This window comes from Plecotus auritus (assembly GCF_963455305.1).
Source record: "Plecotus auritus genome assembly, chromosome: 6".
Lineage (NCBI taxonomy): Eukaryota > Metazoa > Chordata > Mammalia > Chiroptera > Vespertilionidae > Plecotus > Plecotus auritus.
This window is the reverse complement of record NC_137773.1, coordinates 144668678-144689074: the sequence shown is the minus strand read 5'-3', so window position 1 is coordinate 144689074 and position 20397 is coordinate 144668678. Positions and strand designations below refer to the sequence as shown.

At 46.8% G+C, this 20397-nt stretch overlaps 1 protein-coding gene across 1 annotated transcript in view; it reads left to right on the top strand.

The window, feature by feature from the left end:
- GRK7 (G protein-coupled receptor kinase 7) overlaps window positions 1-19344 on the top strand; it is a gene marked incomplete at both ends in the record, with an annotated part of 29190 nt that extends 9846 nt beyond the window's left edge. The window contains 2 exons of the mRNA XM_080677096.1: window positions 12464-12738; window positions 19008-19344. Of these exons, the coding sequence (XP_080533222.1) occupies window positions 12464-12738; window positions 19008-19344 (612 nt within the window). The remainder of the gene's footprint in view (window positions 1-12463; window positions 12739-19007) is intronic.
- Between the last annotated feature and the right edge of the window lie 1053 nt (window positions 19345-20397).

Here is a 20397-nt window from a genome sequence, read left to right as displayed (position 1 = left end):
CCCTGGAAACAGACTCTGAGACAGATTTACAGGGTGGAAGATTTATTAGGGTGCTCTCCCATGAGATACAAGCATGAGGAAGGCAGGGTTGGCAAAGAGAAGCTGACCCACAATGAGCTTGAACTAAGACCTCAGGCAGTCCTTCAGTGAGCTCTGGAATTGGGGTGGCTCTAAGAGTTGTCCAGGCTTTTGTATCCCTCCAAGAGCCAGTCGGTGACCTTGGCCAGTTGCCAGAATGGGGGAACCTTGGGTGAGCAGTTCCCTGCTGCAGAGGGCAAGAACCCATTGCAGGGAGGCAGGATTCCAGGTGTGTGAGCCGAGGCTCCAGGACCTAGGCACATACTCCACTGTCTCACTGGATTTAACTTAGAAAATACAAATTCGAAAATTTGTCAAGACAGCCTTCAAAGCCCCCACTGTCCGCCATGCAGGGGAACAGCACCGTCCTGCTAGGGGACCTCACCTTGCTCTGTACCAGCAGGCTTGGCACAGGAGGACAGCAGTGGGTTTTTCATGGACTTCCTACAAACACTGGTGGTGGGGTCCCCAGAGCTCTATGAGGGGCCCCTGGGCAGGTACAATGTCAATGCAGATGCCAAGGCAGACTGGCTGAGCCCGAGTCCTGCAGAGATGCCCTACAAGCTGCTGGTGAGGGTGAGGGTGCTGGGCAGTCAGGATGGCATCTAGCAGACCCCACATATGGTTCCAAGGGGCCATAGGACCAGCTACCACCCCAGCCATGACCACCCCACCCCACTACCACTGCCCCATGTGTGAATTTATTCTCAAACCATTCAATCAATAAAGTTTCCCACAGCCAAACTGCATCAAACCCCAGCATAGGGCTGCTTCGCAGCACAGGGCCCTGTCCCACTGCACTGGCTGGCCCTGGTCCCAACGTCTGGGGAGTGCAGGCCAAGAACCTGAAGAGGGGATCTGGGTAGAGTCCCCCCAGGATCCACTTAAGGAGGAGCAGAGCATGTCAGGCGATGGGAATCACCAGTGCAAACTGCTGCTTTGGGGGAAAGTAAGGGAAGGCAGGAAATGAAAAGCACAAAGCAAGAGGGAACATGGTTCAAATGAAGCTGGAGAGGTGGCAGGGGCCTCCCCACACCTGGCATTACCAGCCACGTAAAGGACTGACTTTTTGCTGACAAGCCCGGGAAGCCTTTGAAATTATTTAATCAAGGGGGCAACATGCTCAGAATTCTGTTTTGAAAAATTGCTCCATCAGAAGTGAGCACAGATCAGAGGGGATTCAGGTGGATTGTGGTCATTTGTCATCCAGGTGACAGATGATAGCAGCTCAGCCCACAGGGGGCAGTGGAGCCAGAGCGCGATGGATGCATTGGGAAGAGACTTCAGGATGAACAGGCCTCCGTGATGCCTGGGGTATGGGGTCAGGGAGAGAGGGTGTCCAGGGGATGTGTTAGGTGAGGTTTTGTTGCAGATACAGACTTGGACCCAGAGTACAACAGGGAATCGGGTAAACAAACGCCTGCCTTCATGAAGCCCCAGGATGGGGAAGAGACCCACACGCAAAAGGGCAGTGACAAGGCAGCGTGGTCGGGGCTGTGCAGGTTGGGTGTAAGGAGGGCGCCCAGCCTGACAGGGGGACATGGGGTCGGGAAGGACTTCCAGGTGACAACCAAGTCAACACTTACACAGAAGGTGGGCAGGAAAGAGGAAGGAGCGTGGGCCAGGCAAAGGGATCGGCAGATGTTCGTGATGCTCAACTGAGGGCGATTTGGGCCCCAGGGGACACGTGGCAACGTCAGGAGACAGTTTTGATTGTCATGACTGGTAACTAGTGGGTAGAGGCCAGGGCTGCTGCCAGTGTTGTGCAATGCCCAGCACAGCATCCCTCCTCAAAGAATGATCTGGCCCACAATGCCCGTGGTGCCGTGGTTGAAAACCCTGGCCAAGGTAAAATCATAAAACAGCGTGTGAGTCCAGTCACAGAACAGAGTGGCTCTGCCGCTGTCTAGAGCGTGTAGTCACAGCGTGTGAGGGGTGACAAAGGGTACTAGTAGAGATGCCAGCCTAGGAGGCTGGAGGAGTCAGATAAGAATATTTGAACCCGATGCCACAGGTGTCGGGGAGCCACTGAAGGTTTTCAGGGTTGGAAGTGACTAAATCAGCCCTGGAAGGATGATCTGGAAGATTGTCAACAGTAGGGAGGTGAAGCAGAGGGTTTGGGAACTGGGCGGGCCAGCACATTGTCTGTGAGCCGTGGAGGTGAGGAGAGAGCCAGAGGCCTGCAGGGTGCACCAGGAGGGGCTGTCATGCAACACGATGCGGTCCAGGGACCACAAGCTGCTGTGTCATCTAACTTGATGTAGACGCGTGTTGGAAGCTCAGAGCATCCCTTCAGATTAAGGGCAGCTGATGAAAAACGCTCCATAGGATCACGAGATGGAAGGAGAGTGAGTGTGCCAATGAGTCTGCCACTTACTATGGCTGCTGTGTACAGAGGCACAGGCTGACCCCTCACGGGGGCACCTGGCCAGGAGACAGTGGGGACTGATGGCTAACCCATGCTCCATGCACATGGCATGCAGAGTGCCTTCTTCCAAATGCCACTTTTGGCCACAGCCCTGTACTTGACCCCAGGGAAGCCATGCCTCTTCTCTAAGCCTGGTTAATACCACCTGCTTCTTAGGCTTGATGAGAAGATTAAGTAACAAGATAGATAAATGCCTAGCAGAGGGTCAGCTACTTGGTAGGCAATCAAGAAACGACTGTTCTAAAAAAAAAAAAAAAAAGAAGAAGAAGAAGAAGAAAAGAAACGACTGTTCTGACTATATATATAAAAGCCTAAGCAACCGGCCAACTGGCTGGTAGCTATGACACGCACTGACCACCAGGGGGCAGACACTCAATGCAGGAGCTGCCACGCAACAGCAACTTTGCAGAGTGCCCTTTCGCACTCTGGGACCCCTCAGGGGATGTCGGACTGCCAGTTTTGGCCTGATCCCCGCAGGCTAGGCCAAGGGACCCCACCTGCCAGAGGGACCCTGCTCACTCCGCAGATGCCCTTTGAGCCCCGGCACTGCCTCAGATGCAGCTGGCCGGGGTGGGACTGCAGGAGGTTGGCTCCAGGGCGTGTCTGGCCCATCTCACCCAGTCCTGCCCCACCAGCCACCTTCTAATTAATTCCTCTCAATGTGCACAAATCTGTGCACCAGGCCTCTAGTTCTACAAGAAACCAGGCACCAGCCTCTGTCACAATCCCCACTGTTGCATCGTTTCTGCCTCACCTGACATGACAGGCATGTAGCTGCTCAGGTGAGCTTTGCAGCTGTGCTTTGTTCCCTGAGGGGCACAGGGAGCCAGCAGGAGTCCCAGGCTGCCCTGGGTGGGCAGTGGGCGAGGGCTCAGCTCACCTCTAGGCTGAGCCAAGCAGCACACACAGTTGTCTTGCTTCCTCATAGCCACGTGGAACTTCACTTGTGGTTTTATTTTGAGCATCTTGGAGGCACCATGGAAAATATGCTTCAGCCCGCTGCTGGATGGATTCACAGAACATGAAACCACCAAAGAACACACTCGGGTGAAATATTTGCAATTACTGTATTGATCTCTGATGACGTGCCAGGCCGGTCTTTCACTCTGATGGGGTCTTAGAGGCTTCTGGGTTTTTCTTCTTGTGCAGCCGCCCTCCCTGAGACAGCCAAAGCCCAGGCTTGATGGCCACCCTTGCTAACCTACTTTTTAAAAAAAACATTTTTATTTATTTCAGAGAGGAAAGGAGAGAGAGAGAGAGAGAAACATTAATGATGAGACAGAATCATTGATTGGCTGCCTCCTGCACGCCCCCTACTGGGGATCAAGCCTGCACCCCGGGCATGTGCCCTTGACCGGAATCGAACCTGGGACCCTTCAGTCCGCAAGACTCTCTATCCACTGAGTCAAACCAGCCAGGGCCTTGCTAACCTATTGAGGGCCTGCTATGTATCAGGCTTTTGGAGGGCGATCAGTGTGTCTTAATCACTTTCATGTTCATCACAGTCCTATGAGGTAAGAGCTCTGAGGCTCAGAGAGGTTGAGACACTAGCCCGGGTGACCAGCTAATAATTGGTAAAGCTGGAATCTTAGCCACAGCAGACTGACACCAGGCTTGACATCTCAGAAAGCATTATTGGAGGGACCCCTCTCTTGGTCCCCTGGTCTCCCAGGGGTGTCAGAAAGAGTAGGAAGCCACCTCTGGTGAGGCTCCTATTCCCCAGCCAGGAAGTGGCTGGCAGAGAGAGACCGGTGGGAGTAAAGCGGCGGGGAGGTGGGGGGCGCAGGGCGGGGCAGGGCGGGGGAACCTCGGAACCAAGTCCCCTGGGGTCTCGGGCTGCATTCCTCCGAGGTCTGCAAAGGCCACCGCTTAAAGGCGCAGAGGAGCAGCTGGGAACGAGAACAAAGCGGCCAGGCCCCCCTCGGAGGAAGGAAGGAGCGAACCCCAGGAAACAGCTGATAGCGCTAAGCTCAGCTTGTTTTTTTCCTCTGCTCAACAGTTCTCCTGCCACGGCAAACAAAAGATGTACATTTTGATTCCCTCTTCTGTTTGGATTGTGCTGTCAAGTGGATCTGGTTTGTGATGAGCTGGGGGGAGCGAGGCGGAGGAGACAGCCGCGGGCGGTTTCTTGCTCCACTGGCCAGTTTGCTGGGCCCAGGCCGCCGCTGCCGCCTGGAAACCAGAGAGCGTCCTTGTCTGTCTCTCCCCACCCGCTCATCAAATCCAGCCTGACCTGGCCACACCAGGGCCATGGCACCGGCACTTCTTCTAATGATGGCATTCAAGGTTGCCAGCTTTTCAGATTGAAAAGAGTGGAAGTGGAGATTTACTCCTGACTGTGACCTGATGGACCTGCACGTCCATGCACTTGCACACGCACGCTCTGCTTTATGGGTGTGTAAAACTATTAAGATAGGAGCTGTGCCCTCTGAGACCCACTGAAAGGCCCCTCCCTGTTCTCATCACCTCCGAGGTCACAGTCCACTGCTGACCAAAGCCACATTGGGGCTCCTGTGAGTGCAGGATATACCCACCCCACCCGGCCACTCAGCCCCTTGTGGGCCCAGGGGTGAGAGTGACCACAGCTACAGGGTCAGTGGAAACCAACATCCAACATCTGCACAGGCCCCAACGGGCTGGCTCTGATCTTGATCCCACTTTAGGGTGTCAGAGTCTGGACACCTTCAGGTGACAGGTGGCCCTGATGGGTCTAAGCAATCCACATGCCATGGCTGTAATAGAAGGACTTCTTGCTGCCCCCTGGGGGGCAGTTGGGGAGGGGGCAGCCCCTACATGGCTTCCTAAACCCTGTGTGGTCTGGTGCTTTAGGCCCCGCAATGCTGGGCATACTTTTTGTTGACTGTGTGTGTCTGCCAAAGGGCACTATGAAACCAAAAGCAAAACAAAATGAAGCAAAAGAAAAAAAAAAAAAAAAAAGACAAACCACACAAAAACCTCCATTCAGAGGTTTGCTGCTGCTGACACTTGGTGATCCCTACAGCCCGGGCAATGGCCGTTCTGGTCACAGGAACTGAAAGCGGCTGTTTTGATGGCACAGAGACTAATGTGGGGGGAGGCCCTTTGTAACTGCAAGAGTTAAACTGAGCCAGAGAGGTCAGCTGGCTCGACCCCGCCCCATGCTGCCTGGCCCATTCTCTCCTCCCACCCCTCTGAGGAGGCAGTTCACATGCAGAAGACAAATGGCATAAAGGGCAGGCCATTAATTTTTTCAGCTGGAGGCTGAGATGGAATTTGGGTGCTTAGACTCTGGCGTGCGCCTCTAATTCCATTCTTCTCCTCTGTGAAATACCTCCACTCTTCAAGGAGGTGGTGCCCTCCAAAATCCCACCAGGACCTTTTCTGTCTAGGGCCAAGAGGCAAATTTAGTCCTGAAAATTATTTGGAATGAATCTCGGGCCACCCTTGCTGTCTGGCGTTTTTTCCACTACACCAACGGGCTACAGTGCGGGAAAGATGGAGGCCGATTCTTCATTCATTTTCTTGGGACGGGAACAACGTGTTCCCAGAATACTGCAGGGTCTGGCCCCCCACCTCCCAGCAGCCTTTGTAGTGGGAGCAGCCCAGCCAGCCTCTGATGAACAGAGATAGGGGCAAAGAAAGGAGAACTTGTTGGGAAAGGGGAAAGGAAAGCAGCTTAAGCAAGAATGGAACAAGGAGAGCACTTAGTACTTGGCACATGGGGAGAGGGAAGGAGGGGACTCTAAGGAGAGAAAATGAATCCTGAAGGGGACATGGAGGATCAGAAAAAGCAATTTCACCTACTTCCATAGAGGCTGTGTGATGCCGTGGTTCAAAGTGCAGACCTGGGTGGGAATCTTGGGTGGGTGACCTTGGGCAAGATTTAACCTCTGAGTCGTTCAGTTTTCTAATCTGCAAAATGGGGGACACAATAGTCTCTATCTCATAGGATTATCATGAAGCTTAAACAAGAAATTTGGGTAATGCTCTTGAGAAAATATTCAGCATGTGATAAACGCTCAGTTAGTATTGTCCGCTATTATTTCTAATTTTTCTCCCAGCATGTCTCACACAAGCCTTTTTTCAGGACAAGGCATGTTCTCCACTTTCACCTTACACCTCCTACTGAGCGACTGGTGTTTATCTGGTCCTGATTACTGATGCTAATCCTTAAAGTCACTGGGCTCCGAAATGTGCTCCTTGGAAGGGTGACACACACAGAGTAGAACGTACCAACCACCGGGTCTGAACGGCCGTTGGATGTTGCTTGTAGTCTTTCTCTGTGCCCCTCCCAGCCCAGCGGAAGAGATTAAACCTGAGAGAAGCTGCATAGGAACATACAGCCCAGCTGAGAGTTGAGGATAGTGAAATACTGCATATGGGGAGACCCTCAATCCCTTCCCCACCTCAGCTCCCAGAATGAGGGTAAGCAGGCGGACACCTCTCAGGTAGGGTACTGGAGGATCTTTATGCGGAAACTGAACAGCCCAACAAGGTCAATGGATACTCACAGGTGAGGTCCCCATTGAAATGGGTTGGCAGGATCACTGTCCAGTAAAGCCCATTCACTGAGCAGCTTCATGCTAGCTTTTTAGTGTTCACTCTTACATGTGAACAAATCATCAGAGATCATTTGTCATTTCAAAACACTCTCTAAAATAAAATACAATGAAAAGAAAAAAGAAAGAAAGATCCAGGTCAGGGTGGCTCAGTGGTTGAGCATCAACCTATGAACCAGAGGTCACAGTTCTATTCTGGTCAGGGCACATGCCCACGTTGCAGGCTCAATCCCCAGTAGGGGGCGTGCAGGAGGCAGCCAATCAGTGACTCTCATCATTGATGCTTCTATCTCTCTCTCTCTCCCTCTCCCTTCTTCTCTGAAATGAAAATATATATATTTTAAAAAAGAAAGAAAGAAACTTGTAGAAAACAGGAACAATTCAGGAAGTAGAAGAGACCTTTTTTAAAACATACTTAATATCCTTTGAGATTTAAGAGAAGATATTGCATCCATGAAACAAGAACAAATGCTATAAGGCAAGGAACACTCAGAGAAAGACAACAAGGATATTTGCAAATTTAAAAAAAACTGATATGTTTGCAGAACAACATGAATAAATCTCAAAAACATCTAAAAGTCACAAAGCTGGGGTGGGATGAGGATATCTGTAATAGTGTCAACAACTAAAAAAAGAAAAGAAGCCAGACACAAAAATGTATCTGCCATTCAATGTCATTTATATGAAATCGAAGAACCAACAAAACAAATCTACGGTGACGGAAATCAGAAAGTGGTTGCCTGGGAGGAGAATGGACTAGAGAGGGGCACAGGGAACTTTCTTAGATGAAAATGTTCTATATCTTATTTAGGTGGCATTTATGTGGGTGTATTCAATTATCAAAATTTATTTATCTGACTAGCCTAGACCTGTGCACATTATTCTATGTTAATTGTCCTATCTAATAAAAGGGTAATATGAAAATTAACCAAATTAGCCATCATTCCGTCACAAAGATGGCGGCACCCATAGCCACAAGATGACGGCCCAGTCCTCCCGGCCCTGCCAGAGTCCCCCAGTCCCGGGGGGTGGAGGGGGCAGCCGCTGAGAGCGGGCAGTATGAGTGGCCTGGCGGAATGCTTGCTTTGTTGCAGCGGCAACAAGGGGGGGATGGGCCTCTGGGCCACGGAGAGCCTCTGGGCAGCGGGCGCAGAGCAGCCAAGCCCCGCAGAGAGCTACTGGCACGTGGATTCATGCGCAGAACTACTAGTATGTTAATAAAAGCATATTTGCAGCCCTGGCCAGGTAGCTCAGTTGTTAGAGGATTGTCCAAAATGCCAATGTCAGGGTTCAATTCCCAGTCAGGGCACATACAAGAATCAACCAATGAATGCATAAATAAGTGGAACAACAAATCAATGTTTCTCTCTCTCAAATCAATTTAAAAAATAAAGAATAAATAAAAAGATATTTACAGAAATGAAAAGCTCAGTAGAAAAATTAAGCCTCTAGATCTAGTTATCAATGTACAGGAAATACACAGTACAGAGGAACATGTAACTGATATCATCGAGGTACAGTCAGCAAAATCTGACTGTGGCAAACTCTACAGTTTAGCCAGATTTTTCCAATAAAAACTTGCGAGGGGTGGTAACAGACAAAGGAAGAATTTATGTATTCACAGAGATTTAAGAGACATATCAATCAATCACATGGACTATTTGAATCCAAATTTAAACAAACTGTTTAGAAGACAAATGTATAGGACCATTGGGACAGCATTAACATATCCAGATATTTGAAAATATTAAAGAATTATTGTGATTTAAGTGAGAGAATGGTATTGCAGTGATTGTTTTTTTGGATTTTTTTAAATGACTTTATCTTTTAAGATTCATAGTGAAATACAAAGGATACAAGGTCTAGGATATTCTGGGGCAGTGGGAGTGGGCAGGGGAACAGGAACAGTGCATGTAATATGTAATTTGGGTGACCATATATTCATTTGCCCAGTTTACATCTGTTATCCATACCTCTGTTGATCCATTAATCATGTCTTTTATGTATTTACAGTAAGTTCCCTTCCTTTTTCCCCCCAACCCCCAGCACCTTCACCTTGCTCATATCACATGACCACCCTGGTGCAAAGGATGCTGGGAGGTGGAGTACTTAGCCTCCTGGCCTCTATCATAGAGAGATACAAAAGAAAGGAAAGAATGGGATTGCCTTTTGCTACTTTGACTTACAGCATTTCTCAGACTCATCCACCTCCCCCTTCCAATCTCCCCTCCCCCACCATTGCATCCCATAGACCTGTGGTCGGCAAACTGCAGCTCGCGAGCCACATGCGGCTCTTCGGCCCCTTGAGTGTGGCTCTTCCACAAAATACCACGGCCTGGGTGAGTCTATTTTGAAGAAGTGGCGTTAGAAGAAGTTTAAGTTTAAAAAATTTGTCTCTTCAAAAGAAATTTCAATCGTTATACTGTTGATATTTGGCTCTGTTGACTAATGAGTTTGACGACCACTGCCATAGACCTTATATTTCAGAATGTCAGATTCCTTAAAGATCCTTAAAGGTCCCTGAACACCTCACATTTTTCCTGACTTTATCTCTTGCACAGGCTTGTTAGCTGGGTAGCAGTCTCTCCCCTGTGCTTGCTTTATACTCCCATTATGGCATTTACCCACTTTATTGAATTAACCTTTGGACCTGTCTGTCTCCACCAGCCTGTAAGTTCCCAAGGGCAGGCGCCAGGCCTTATATGTCTTGGTATCTCTAGGACTCACTGCAGGGAATGGCTCCATAGTGAACGGAAAACATCTAGTTACCAGCTTTTACTGCAGTTTACTTACAGCGTCTTGTTGGGCATGCACCAAGGGAGGCAGTAAGTACCTGGTTTGGCTACAAAGATGAGTAAGTATATCCCGGGCCTCAGAGGAGCCTACAATACCCTTTTGTCCGGGCAAATGTAAAACTAGACAAGATGCCAGAACAACAGATGTAAACCGGGACCGTCCCAGGCAAACCGGAATATACGCTCACCCAAATTACATACTACACACACGCTGGCTGCTTCTGTGAGAACAGCTGTGCCATGCTGACTCATGCCAGCCTGTCGGACCCCAGTCACTTCCAGAATTTTCTTGCACTGCCAATTACTCCTCATTAAGTGCTTGGGTCATTTAATTTTGTTTCTTGTTGTCCATGTAAGAATTATTACAAATTTAATATCCTAAGGCATTACATACACTGTGCACATAAAAAAAACATATATTTGCCTGGCCAGCGTGGCTCAGTGGTTGAGCGTCAACCTATGAACCAGGAAGTCACGGTTTGATTCCCAGGCAGGGTACATGCCCAAGGTTGCGGACTCGATCCCCAGTGTGTGTGTGTGTAGGGGGGGGGCGGGGCGGGGAGATATATACATTTCTTGGTATTAACACTAGTCTCTGGTCTATTGTCTTTATTGATGGGCATTGTTTCTAGCTTGTGACCATTATGAATAATGGAACTAAGAACATCCATCTCAAAATAGATCCCTTTTTCTTCCTTCTGGGTCATTTCTTTGAGGTACAGTATACTGCAAAGCTAAGTAACCAGGTTGAAGGACAGGAACAGTTGATACATTGAATTTTCTATTGCTCTAAGTCTTACTGCTCTAATATAAGCTTATTGTCACTTTAAGGTGTTTTTGTTTGCATTTTTAAAAATATTTTATTGATTTTTTACAGAGAGGAAGGGAGAGGGATAGAGAGTTAGAAACATTGATGAGAGAGAAACATCGATCAGCCGCCTCCTGCACACCCCCTACTGGGGATGTGCCCGCAACCAAGGTACATGCCCTTGACCGGAATCGAACCCGGGACCCTTTAGTACGCAGGCCTACGCTCTATCCACTGAGCCAAACCAGTTAGAGCTGTTTGCATTTTTAATTGCTGTAAAAGTTATACATTATGCTTTAACCAAAAGCTACTTAGTTTTGGGAAAAACATATTGTCATGTAAATACATAGTTTAATCATTACAAGGTATGTTGTAGGTATTTGTTAAATATTTGTTGAATGAATGAATGTACTAAAATCACACACAGTCACAAAAAATGACAAATACTGTATGATTCCAGTTATATAAGGTTCCTAGAGTATTCAAATTTATAGAGACAGAAAGTAGTATGGTGGTTGCCAGGGGCTGAGGAATTTTTGTTTAATGGATATTAGAGTTTCAGTTTTGCAAGATGAAAAGTGTTCTGGAGATTCATCACACAGTGATGTGAATGTTCTTTATTCTCTTGAACTGTACATTTAAAAATGACTAAGATGGTAAATTTTATGTTATGTATATTTTACATATATATATAATTTTTTAATACAGTGGTCATTTGGTATATATTGTCAGTAGAGGTATGCCTACATTATATGGTCATGCATGTTAAATGAAGTTTCATGTGTGCGATTTTCTAGATTAAATGGCTGTTAATTTTTTAAAGCAGAGACAGACAGACCAAGATATGTGATGTTAATATTACTGCATAGCAATAGAGTAGGAAACATCATAGACTAGATAACATTATATGAACATTCAAAATTAGCAATGAAGTGCTCAACCTTACAACCTTAAAAAAAATAATGCATCTAATTTCCTGTTACCTGTGATTTAAAACCGACAGGCCTGGCCGGTGTGGCTCAGTTGGTTGGAACATCCTTCTGTGGACCGAAGGGTGACGGGTTCCATTCCCAGTCAGGGTGCATGCCTGGTTTTCAGATTTGGTCACCCATTGGGGCATGTGTGGGTGGCAACCAATCAATGTTTCTCACATTGATGTTTTTCTCTCTCTGTCTCTCCCTTCCTCTCTCTAAAATCAGTTTTTTAAAGGAGAAAACTTGTTTAATAATAAAAAAAACAAAGGCAGAACTTAGGGGTTTTAGAGAATCCACTTGAACTTTTCACCTTTAAAGATGAGGTGAGGAGACTAAGAGAGGGCAAGTGATTTTCTCTCTTCAAGAGCAGCCACTTTGTCCCTGTCATAGTGCACTCCAGCCAAGTCCTTTCTATATGTCATTGGCCCAATGGGTCTCATGTCCTGCCCTGACTGCCCAGAGCCTGCTGGGAAAGCAGGGAAAAGAATGGGTTAGACACAATGTCATGCCAAATCTATAATAATAAAAGCATAATATGCTAATTAGACTGGACGTCCTTCCGGATGAAGCCAGGGCTGCGAGGGAAGCCCAGATCCCGGGTGCCTGCAGGCGGCCGGAGGGAAGCAAGCTTGGATGCCAGGTGCCAGAGGGAAGCTGGTGCCAGCAGCCAGGGGAAGGAAGGCCTACTCTTGCACGAATTTCGTGCATCAGGCCTCTAGTAAATTAATAAACCCCTTAACAAGAAAAGAAAAGGAGAATGGGTATTGGATAGACAATCAACAACTTATGTTACACTCACATTAGTGTTTTTGTTTTGTTTTGTTTTTGTTTGGGTGTTACAGGCTGGAACCAATGGTTATATGGCACCTGAAATCCTAATGGAAAAAGTGAGTTACTCCTACCCTGTGGACTGGTTTGCAATGGGATGCAGTATTTATGAAATGGTTGCTGGAAGAACACCATTCAAAGATTACAAGGAAAAAGTCAGTAAAGAGGATTTAAAGCAAAGAACCCTGAAGGAAGAGGTCAGATTCCAACATGATAACTTCACAGAGGAAGCCACAGACATTTGCAGACTCTTCTTGGCTAAGAAACCAGAGCAACGCTTAGGAAGCAGGTAAATTACCATGTAATAGAGATGATTCGTGATGTCAGCATTGTCCACAGGCATCTGGAGAATGTTGTGGGTTAATGACAAAGCTTTGGGATTAAGTCTGTTATTATTGTCCTACTAGAGGCCCAGTGCACGACATTCATGCACTTGGGGGTCCCTTAGCCCGGCCTGCGCCCTTTAGTAGTCCAGGTGCCCTCGGGGGATGTCCAACTGACAGCTTAGGCCCACTCCCCACTAGATGTTTCTGCAAATATTTTTTAAAATGAGATTAACATATAAGTCAGTAGGCTTTCAGTAAAGCAGATTATTCTTCATAATGTGGATGGGCCTTATCCAATCAGTTGAAGGCCTCTGAGAAGAGAGAATTCTCCCAGAAAACCTAGCTTTGGACTTGAACTGCGACTCTTCCCTGGCTCTCCAGCCTGATAGCTTACCTTAAAGAATTTGGACTTGCCAAGCCTCCACCAGGAAAAATATTTTTCTCTACCCTCTTAGGTTCAAGAATGGAGACCTGCAAACTAAACTGGCAAAAGACATTTTCCTTTATGTACATATGCAGGAGTTCACAGACAGATGTGAGTAGGAGGTGGTTAGAATTAGGGGCTTATGTACCCTCTTAAGAGGGGAAGGGGAGGAGGAGAAGGGCACGTATAGGCAAACAAATGACTTCTTCATACTGGTGGGGGTGGGCACTGTGGGAGAATAAATGTCTTTTAGGACAAATAAACGGGCCCTCAGGAGAATAGATGGGAGATATGATAGTTTTGTGACAATATCTATTTTTGGTGCAGTGTTTATTTCTGTCACTGGTAATAAGAGTCAATCTTCCCTGGTTCCAAAACTCCTGAAATTCCCGGGGGAGAGGATTGATGAGTTGAGTTCTTTTAGGAGGCCCTGCTTTTATGCGCATGTGCATCTGTTGACTCTCAAATGCCCTTAGCTCAAAATAACTTTTATGCCACTGTGGTGCATTCTGGATCCTTTCAACATCCTTTGATTCTGCTCCTCTGGAGAACCCTGGCTAATACAGCAGGCATCTCCCTGCTGAGCAGTGGCTCAGAGATCCTGGCTGCTTCTATCTTTTTTTTAATATATATTTTTATTGTTTTCAGAGAGAAAGGGAAAGGGAAAGAGAGATAGAAAATCAATGATGAGCCGAAACCGGTTTGGCTCAGTGGTAGAGCCTCGGCCTGCGGACTGAAAGGTCCCAGGTTCGATTCCGCATGTCCCCAGTAGGGGGTGTGCAAGAGGCAGCTGATCGATGTTTCTCTCTCATCGATGTTTCTAACTCTCTATCCCTCTCCCTTCCTCTCTGTAAAAAATCAATAAAATATATTTTAAAAAAAAAATCAATGATGAGAGTCACTGATTGGCTGCCTCCTGCACGCCCCCCACTAGGGATCAAGCCCGCAACCCAGGCATGTGCCCTGACCGGGAATCAAACCGTGACCTCCTGGTTCATAGGCTGACGCTCAACCACTGAGCCACACCGACTGGGCGTGGCTGCATCCATCTTACAGCCCCGTGGGAACTGGTGGCTTCCAGGTGCCGTGGCCTGAGAAGAGAACCCGGGAGCTTTGTGCTGCCTGAGCCGGGAAGTGGCCCGCTTCACACATCACTTCTGATGGCCAGAACGTTCCTTGGCCCCTAGCTAAGGAGGGCGGGGGGGGGGGGGGGGCAGGCGGGGGGCTGGCCAGTGTTGTCTTCTGTGTGCCCAGGAAGGAGAGACCTGGATGTGGTGACCACCGACCATCTCTACCACCTGGTTCTTGAGTATCAGAGGGCACACCTACAGTGACCAAGGCAGTGGGGGAAGGGAACAGTCCCTTTATTTTATTTTCATTTCTTAAAATGGATTTTTCAATTACAGTTGAAGTACAACATTATATTAGTTTTAGGTGTACAAGGTAGTGATTAGACATTTATATAACCTACCAAGTGATCACCCTGACAAGGCTAGGACCCAGCTGAACGATACGCAGGGGAGCAACCTCGTTAGATGGCTCCCCGGAGGGAATGCCACCCACTTGGTGTGTTTGAAACCCTATCTCAATCCTTTGTCAGCGCACTTTGGGTCTATAAAATCAGATGTTGATAAACTCCTTCAAGAAAATGACACCTTAAAGCACTGGATCGTTGCCTGAAGCTGCTCCATCAAACCTTTTTATAAAGCACATGTTGTTGTGACTGTTTTGAATATAACTGTTTACAACGTTAGAGAAGAGACATATAAAAACCAGCTGTTCAGTGAAAAAGGAAACCTTCCAACATTTCCATTTCAACTCTTCATAGTTTTAAAAAATTTATTCATGCCCCGGACAGCGTGGCTCAGTTGGTTGAGCGTCTTCCATGCACCAAAGGTTGCTGGTTCAGTCCCCAGTAGGGGGCGTGCAGGAGGCAGGGGACTGATGCTCTACTCTCACACCGATGTTTCTCTCTCCCTCTCCCTTCCTCTGTCTCTAAAATCAATTTAAAACAATTTTTTTTTAAATATATTTTATTGATATTTCACAGAGAGGAAGGGAGAGGGATAGAGAGCTAGAAACATCGATGAGAGAGAGACATCGATCAGCTGCCTCCTGCACACCCCCCACTGGGGATGTGCCTGCAACCAAGGTACATGCCCTTGACCGGAATCGAACCCGGGACCCTTCAGTCCACAGGCCGACGCTCTATCCACTGAGCCAAACCGGTTTTGGCTAAAACAATTTTTAATGCTGTAAAAATTTCACTCAAATTTGATTAATTTTGTGGGTGTCCTTCAAAGCAGAGCGAATGCCTAGAGAGCATGTTACATAGCAAAGAGGTCAAGTGCCCCCTCCCCAGTGCACCTACGAGCATTTAAAATAAAGTGAAGTGGAATCGAATGAACAAAAACTAACAAACAAAATAGAAACAGACTCATAGATAGAGAACAGACTGACAGCTGTCAGAGGGGAGTGGGTTTGGGGGGCTGGGTGAAAAAGGTGAAGGGATTAAAAAAAACCACTAGTAGACACAGACAACAGTATGGTGATTACCAGAGGGAAAGGGGGGTGCGGGGGTCCAACCATGGTGTTTTCCAATAAAATCAAAGGTGAAGGCCACTTAAGTATTTTGCAGTTTTCATTCTTTCTGATCGGCCCTGCTGCAGAGTAAGGGCAAATCCCATGCACTTGTCTGACGTGCAGTGCTACACACACAACACACACACACACACACACACACACACACACACACACACACACACGGTTCAAGCTAATGCCCACTGTTCTTGTCAGACCAAACCCCACAGTGTGGTCCTCGTGTATGGGCAGCTGGTTCTTACCGTCATTGAATGGTATGAGAAAAGCCATTATAATCTCCGTGTGGGAATCAGTGACACAAGAGCCCCTGTTAATGCTCGGAAATATATTCCACTCCAGCAAGCAGGAGAAGCCTCCCTGCAGCTGCCAGGTTGGCTATTACAAAAGCCACCGCCTCCATCAACAGCCTCTCCTCTTGGTCCCAGAGGAGATGGCTCCAAAGAGCCCTGCACAAAGCAGGCCGGGGAAGACTCAAGACTAAAATCATCTTCATGCGATTGCTAACTACAGATCTCAGGTGAACTGGATCAAAGGGATCAGCTTTGTGGTGGCCTAGAGTAGACGCAGAGGGCAAGGCGTGGAGGTTGGGAAGCCTAGTCTTCTGTTGTTAGCATCAGCAAACACCGACATCAATTGGGAAAGGACATTGTTAGGTAAATTCCCAGGCCAAGGGGCCAAGAAAGAGGCCGACAATTCTAACATTAGGTCAAGAACTTATTAGGGACACTTACATACGAGGCATGTCTTGGGCGGTGGCAAGATGCCATGGATATCCACGTGCAGGTGATAAGGGTTATATAGTACAGGGCAGGGTGGGTGGGGTACTGGGGTGACTGGTCCCAAATTAGGGGGAAATGCCTTACATGCCTGCCTGGGGCTGGACCAGCACACCTGGGGGCTAGGGGAGGGGTCCATCAGACAGCCTCTGAGAGGAGTTTCCAGAGGCAGTCTTTGGCCAGTATCTAGCTGGCGGATCCAGCAGTGTCAGGCACTGGTCACATCATGGAATAGTCTCTCCCCCATCGATATAAGGCATGGGCCCTGCCTTCCAGAGGCAGGTTCTTGAAGAACATTAAAGAAAGCCTCAAAGTGGTTCATCAATCCCTTGTCTTATGTGACAAGTTGTAAAAGGGCTGCATTCAGCCATCCTGACGGACAAGCCCAGGCCATCCGGTTTCTCCAAGTTAAAGCTGCTCAGAGTGAGTTTAAGGCACCCTCTTGACCTCTGGGACAGTGTGGTCATGCCTGCCAGCAGCCATAATGTGGTACAAATTCCTTCCTCCTGGCACCTGGTCCCATTCCAACTCCTTTGTTCTCTGTGAGACACACAGGCCTGGGGCTCATTCCTGATCTACTTGGATGGAATTCTAGTTCCACCCTTGTTCTACCACATTTAAAATCTATCTGAAACCCACCACCCAATCTCTCTGATACCTTAACATGGTAAATATTGCTGTGTAAATTATACCTCAATACAACTAACTAACTATATAGTAACCCCAAAAAAGTATACACACTTTAATAGCTGATAGCTCAATTTTGAAAGTAAAATGTATTTTAATAAACACTGCCTTTATAATTATTAAAAGTGAGTGTATACATTTTTGGGGAATATATATATATCCTTGAAGCTTCAGTTCATCTCAGTAACCCTCCCTCAAGGCTTCTACTCTATAGGATATAAACTACACAAATATTGGGCAGTAGATTTTAGTAGAAGGCAAGCCTGCATTTTCCTTTCTTTCCATTGATGGAAACTTGGAGGCCTTTGGAAGAAAAGAGAAACCTTGTAGTATCTCAGGATGCAGCTTTCCATACCTGTCTTTTCAGTTGGGTTATAATGGGGAAAGTCCAAGGAGGCCGGGATGGCCCTTCTGGATGGGACTAGGCCAGAATCACAGAACAACAACATAAGTGAAGGATTTAACATGTTAGCTGAGAGTAGGCTCTGAATAAATGTCCATTATTGTCACTATTAGTAGTAACATCCTTATTGTATTTAGAATCTAGTCATCTTTCGGGGCAGAATGTACTTCAGTAATCATGTGACATGATGTGGAGTCTCTGAGGGGTGGGCTGGGCTTTCTGTCTTGTTTCTAACAAATAGAATATGGCAGAATGATGAGATGTCATTTCCAAGATTAAGTAATAAAAGGACTGTGCCTTCTGTCTTGGACTCTACCCCCCACCCCTCCCTGATCATTTGCCCTGGGGATAACCAGTGACAATGTTATAAGGCAACCCTATGGAGAGGCTCACATGATGAGGGATGGAGGCTTCCCAATAATTATATGAGTGAGCTTAGAAAGAGATCTTCCCCCAACCCCAGGTGAACCTTCAGATGAGACCACAGCCCTGACCAACAGCTTTACTGCAACCTCCCAAGAGACCTCAAGCCAGGGGCACCCAGTTAAGCCATGTCTACATTCTTGGCCCACAAAAACTGTGAGATAATTAATGTTTATTGTTGTAAGCCACTGAATGTTGGGGCAATTTGTTATACAGCAATAGGTAAATAATAGAAGAGGTTTCACAGTTGGGAACATACATTTTCCCCCTATTCTAAGGCAATTGCTGGAATAATTTCTAGCGTAAGGAAGGAAGAAAGATTTGAAAACAAATAAACATAGTCTTGAGCACCAAACATATGCTCATTCATGCTACTGACAATTACCAATGGATTTTGTTTTAAGTTTTTAAGGATTATTATGCCAGCTGGGGGTTGGGGGAGGGGATGGGGATTAGGTGGGCTCCTAGAAATCATGTTCTATGATGAGTGAGATGTGAGTGTGGTCTTTTAAAATGTGAGTGGTTGTAATGTGGAAAGAGACATTAACTGTGACCCTGAAGGGCAGAGCAAGAGGCGAAGACAGGAAGTTGCAGGCAAGCAGGTTCTGGCCCCACTGATGTTTGCTGGTGTTTCACGGAAACACCAAGAATGAAAATCGTGCCAACTGCTAGATTCTTGGCAAATCACATCTACGTGTGAAGGCTGTCTGCAAACAATAAAAATGTTAAGGTCTGCATAGGGTGGAATTGTGGGTGATTTTTAAAGTCATCATTTTTGTAAATGATTCTTTGTGTCATTATATTGTCTTGGCAATTGACATGTGTTACAGGAAAAGAATGCCTCACACTTTGTATTGTTAGGACGGTTCCTGTTTGGGTTTGTTACTGTGTCGGGCTGAGCATCTCCTTTCTTCACAGAGAAAAGTCAGATGATCCCAGGAAACACCCTTTCTTCAAAACCATCAACTTTCCTCGCCTGGAAGCAGGCCTCGTTGAACCCCCATATGTGCCAGACCCTTCGGTGGTTTATGCCAAAGACATCGACGACATTGAAGATTTCTCTGAGGTTCGGGGAATAGAGTTTGATGATAAAGATAAGAAGTTCTTCCAAAGATTTGCAACAGGTGCTGTCCCCATAGCGTGGCAGGAAGAGATCATAGAAACGGGACTGTTTGAAGAATTGAATGATCCCAACAGACTTGCAGGTTGTGGGGAGGGTAATTCATCCAAGTCTGCTGTGTGTTTGTTATTATAAGTTGTTCTCTCTACCAGACAGGCAGCAGGAGTCTCAGCTGACCTAATCCTCGAATGTTCCTGTTAACCTAAAAATAAAAATAAAAAAGGCCTTTCAAGATGAGAGGCAACACGCATTTATTGAGGTCCGTAAGAAGAGCTATTTGGATCGCACTGATTCAGACGGGAGCCCAAATGGCGTTCCAATTAGGAGACAAAGGCAACGGGAATTTATGAGAAAGGGAAGGGTGGCAAATCACATGAGTAAGAGGAAGCCATGTCTGTCTGTGCAGAGAACATAACACAGTGATGTTAATTCTCAATAATGCTGTTTTAGCTTTCAGTCCAGTAGTTGTAGGAACTGCTTCCTTGTTATCTTTGCAAACAGATTTTTAGGACAAATGTTGCCCTAGGCCCAGTCCAAAGGTCATTTTGTCCTGTTTTAACATTCCAAAGATTTGAGGCATAGACACACAAGGCAGTTCCTCTGGCGTGGCAGTTCTGGTTCCATTTTAAAGTGGCTCCATTTATGTCATGTTTACATTCCTAACACATGAAAATCTATCACAAAGGGAACTGATCAATCAGGCGGGGCATTTATCATAAAGCAATTCAAAGCACAGGCGCTCTCTCTCTCTCTCTCTCTCTCTCTCTCTCTCTCTCTCTCCTTCCTTCTTGCTCCTCTCCTCCTTCCCTCCCTCCCTCCCTTCCTCCCTCCCTTTCTCTTTTTCATAAAGATGAGTACAGTCTCAGTTTTCACGGAGGGCTGGGAAAAGGAACACAGGTTTATTTTGATAAACTAAAAGCATGAGCTCTCTACTATCATGTCCCTGAGAATTACACCAAGTCCTAGGAACACAGAAAGGAACTTTGTGGTGTGCACAGAAAATGAGCATTTGCAATTCTTAGTAAATAATCATTTTAGTTTTCCTTTGTTTATATCCTTTCTTCTCTTCATCTTTCAGGTTGTATTTTTGTTTGTTTGTTTGTTTTTTCTGCTTCCGTACTTATACAAAGGATTTTGATGCTGGAAGTAAGTGTCCCTGATATCCTCCCCATAAAAAGGAGTGAGTTG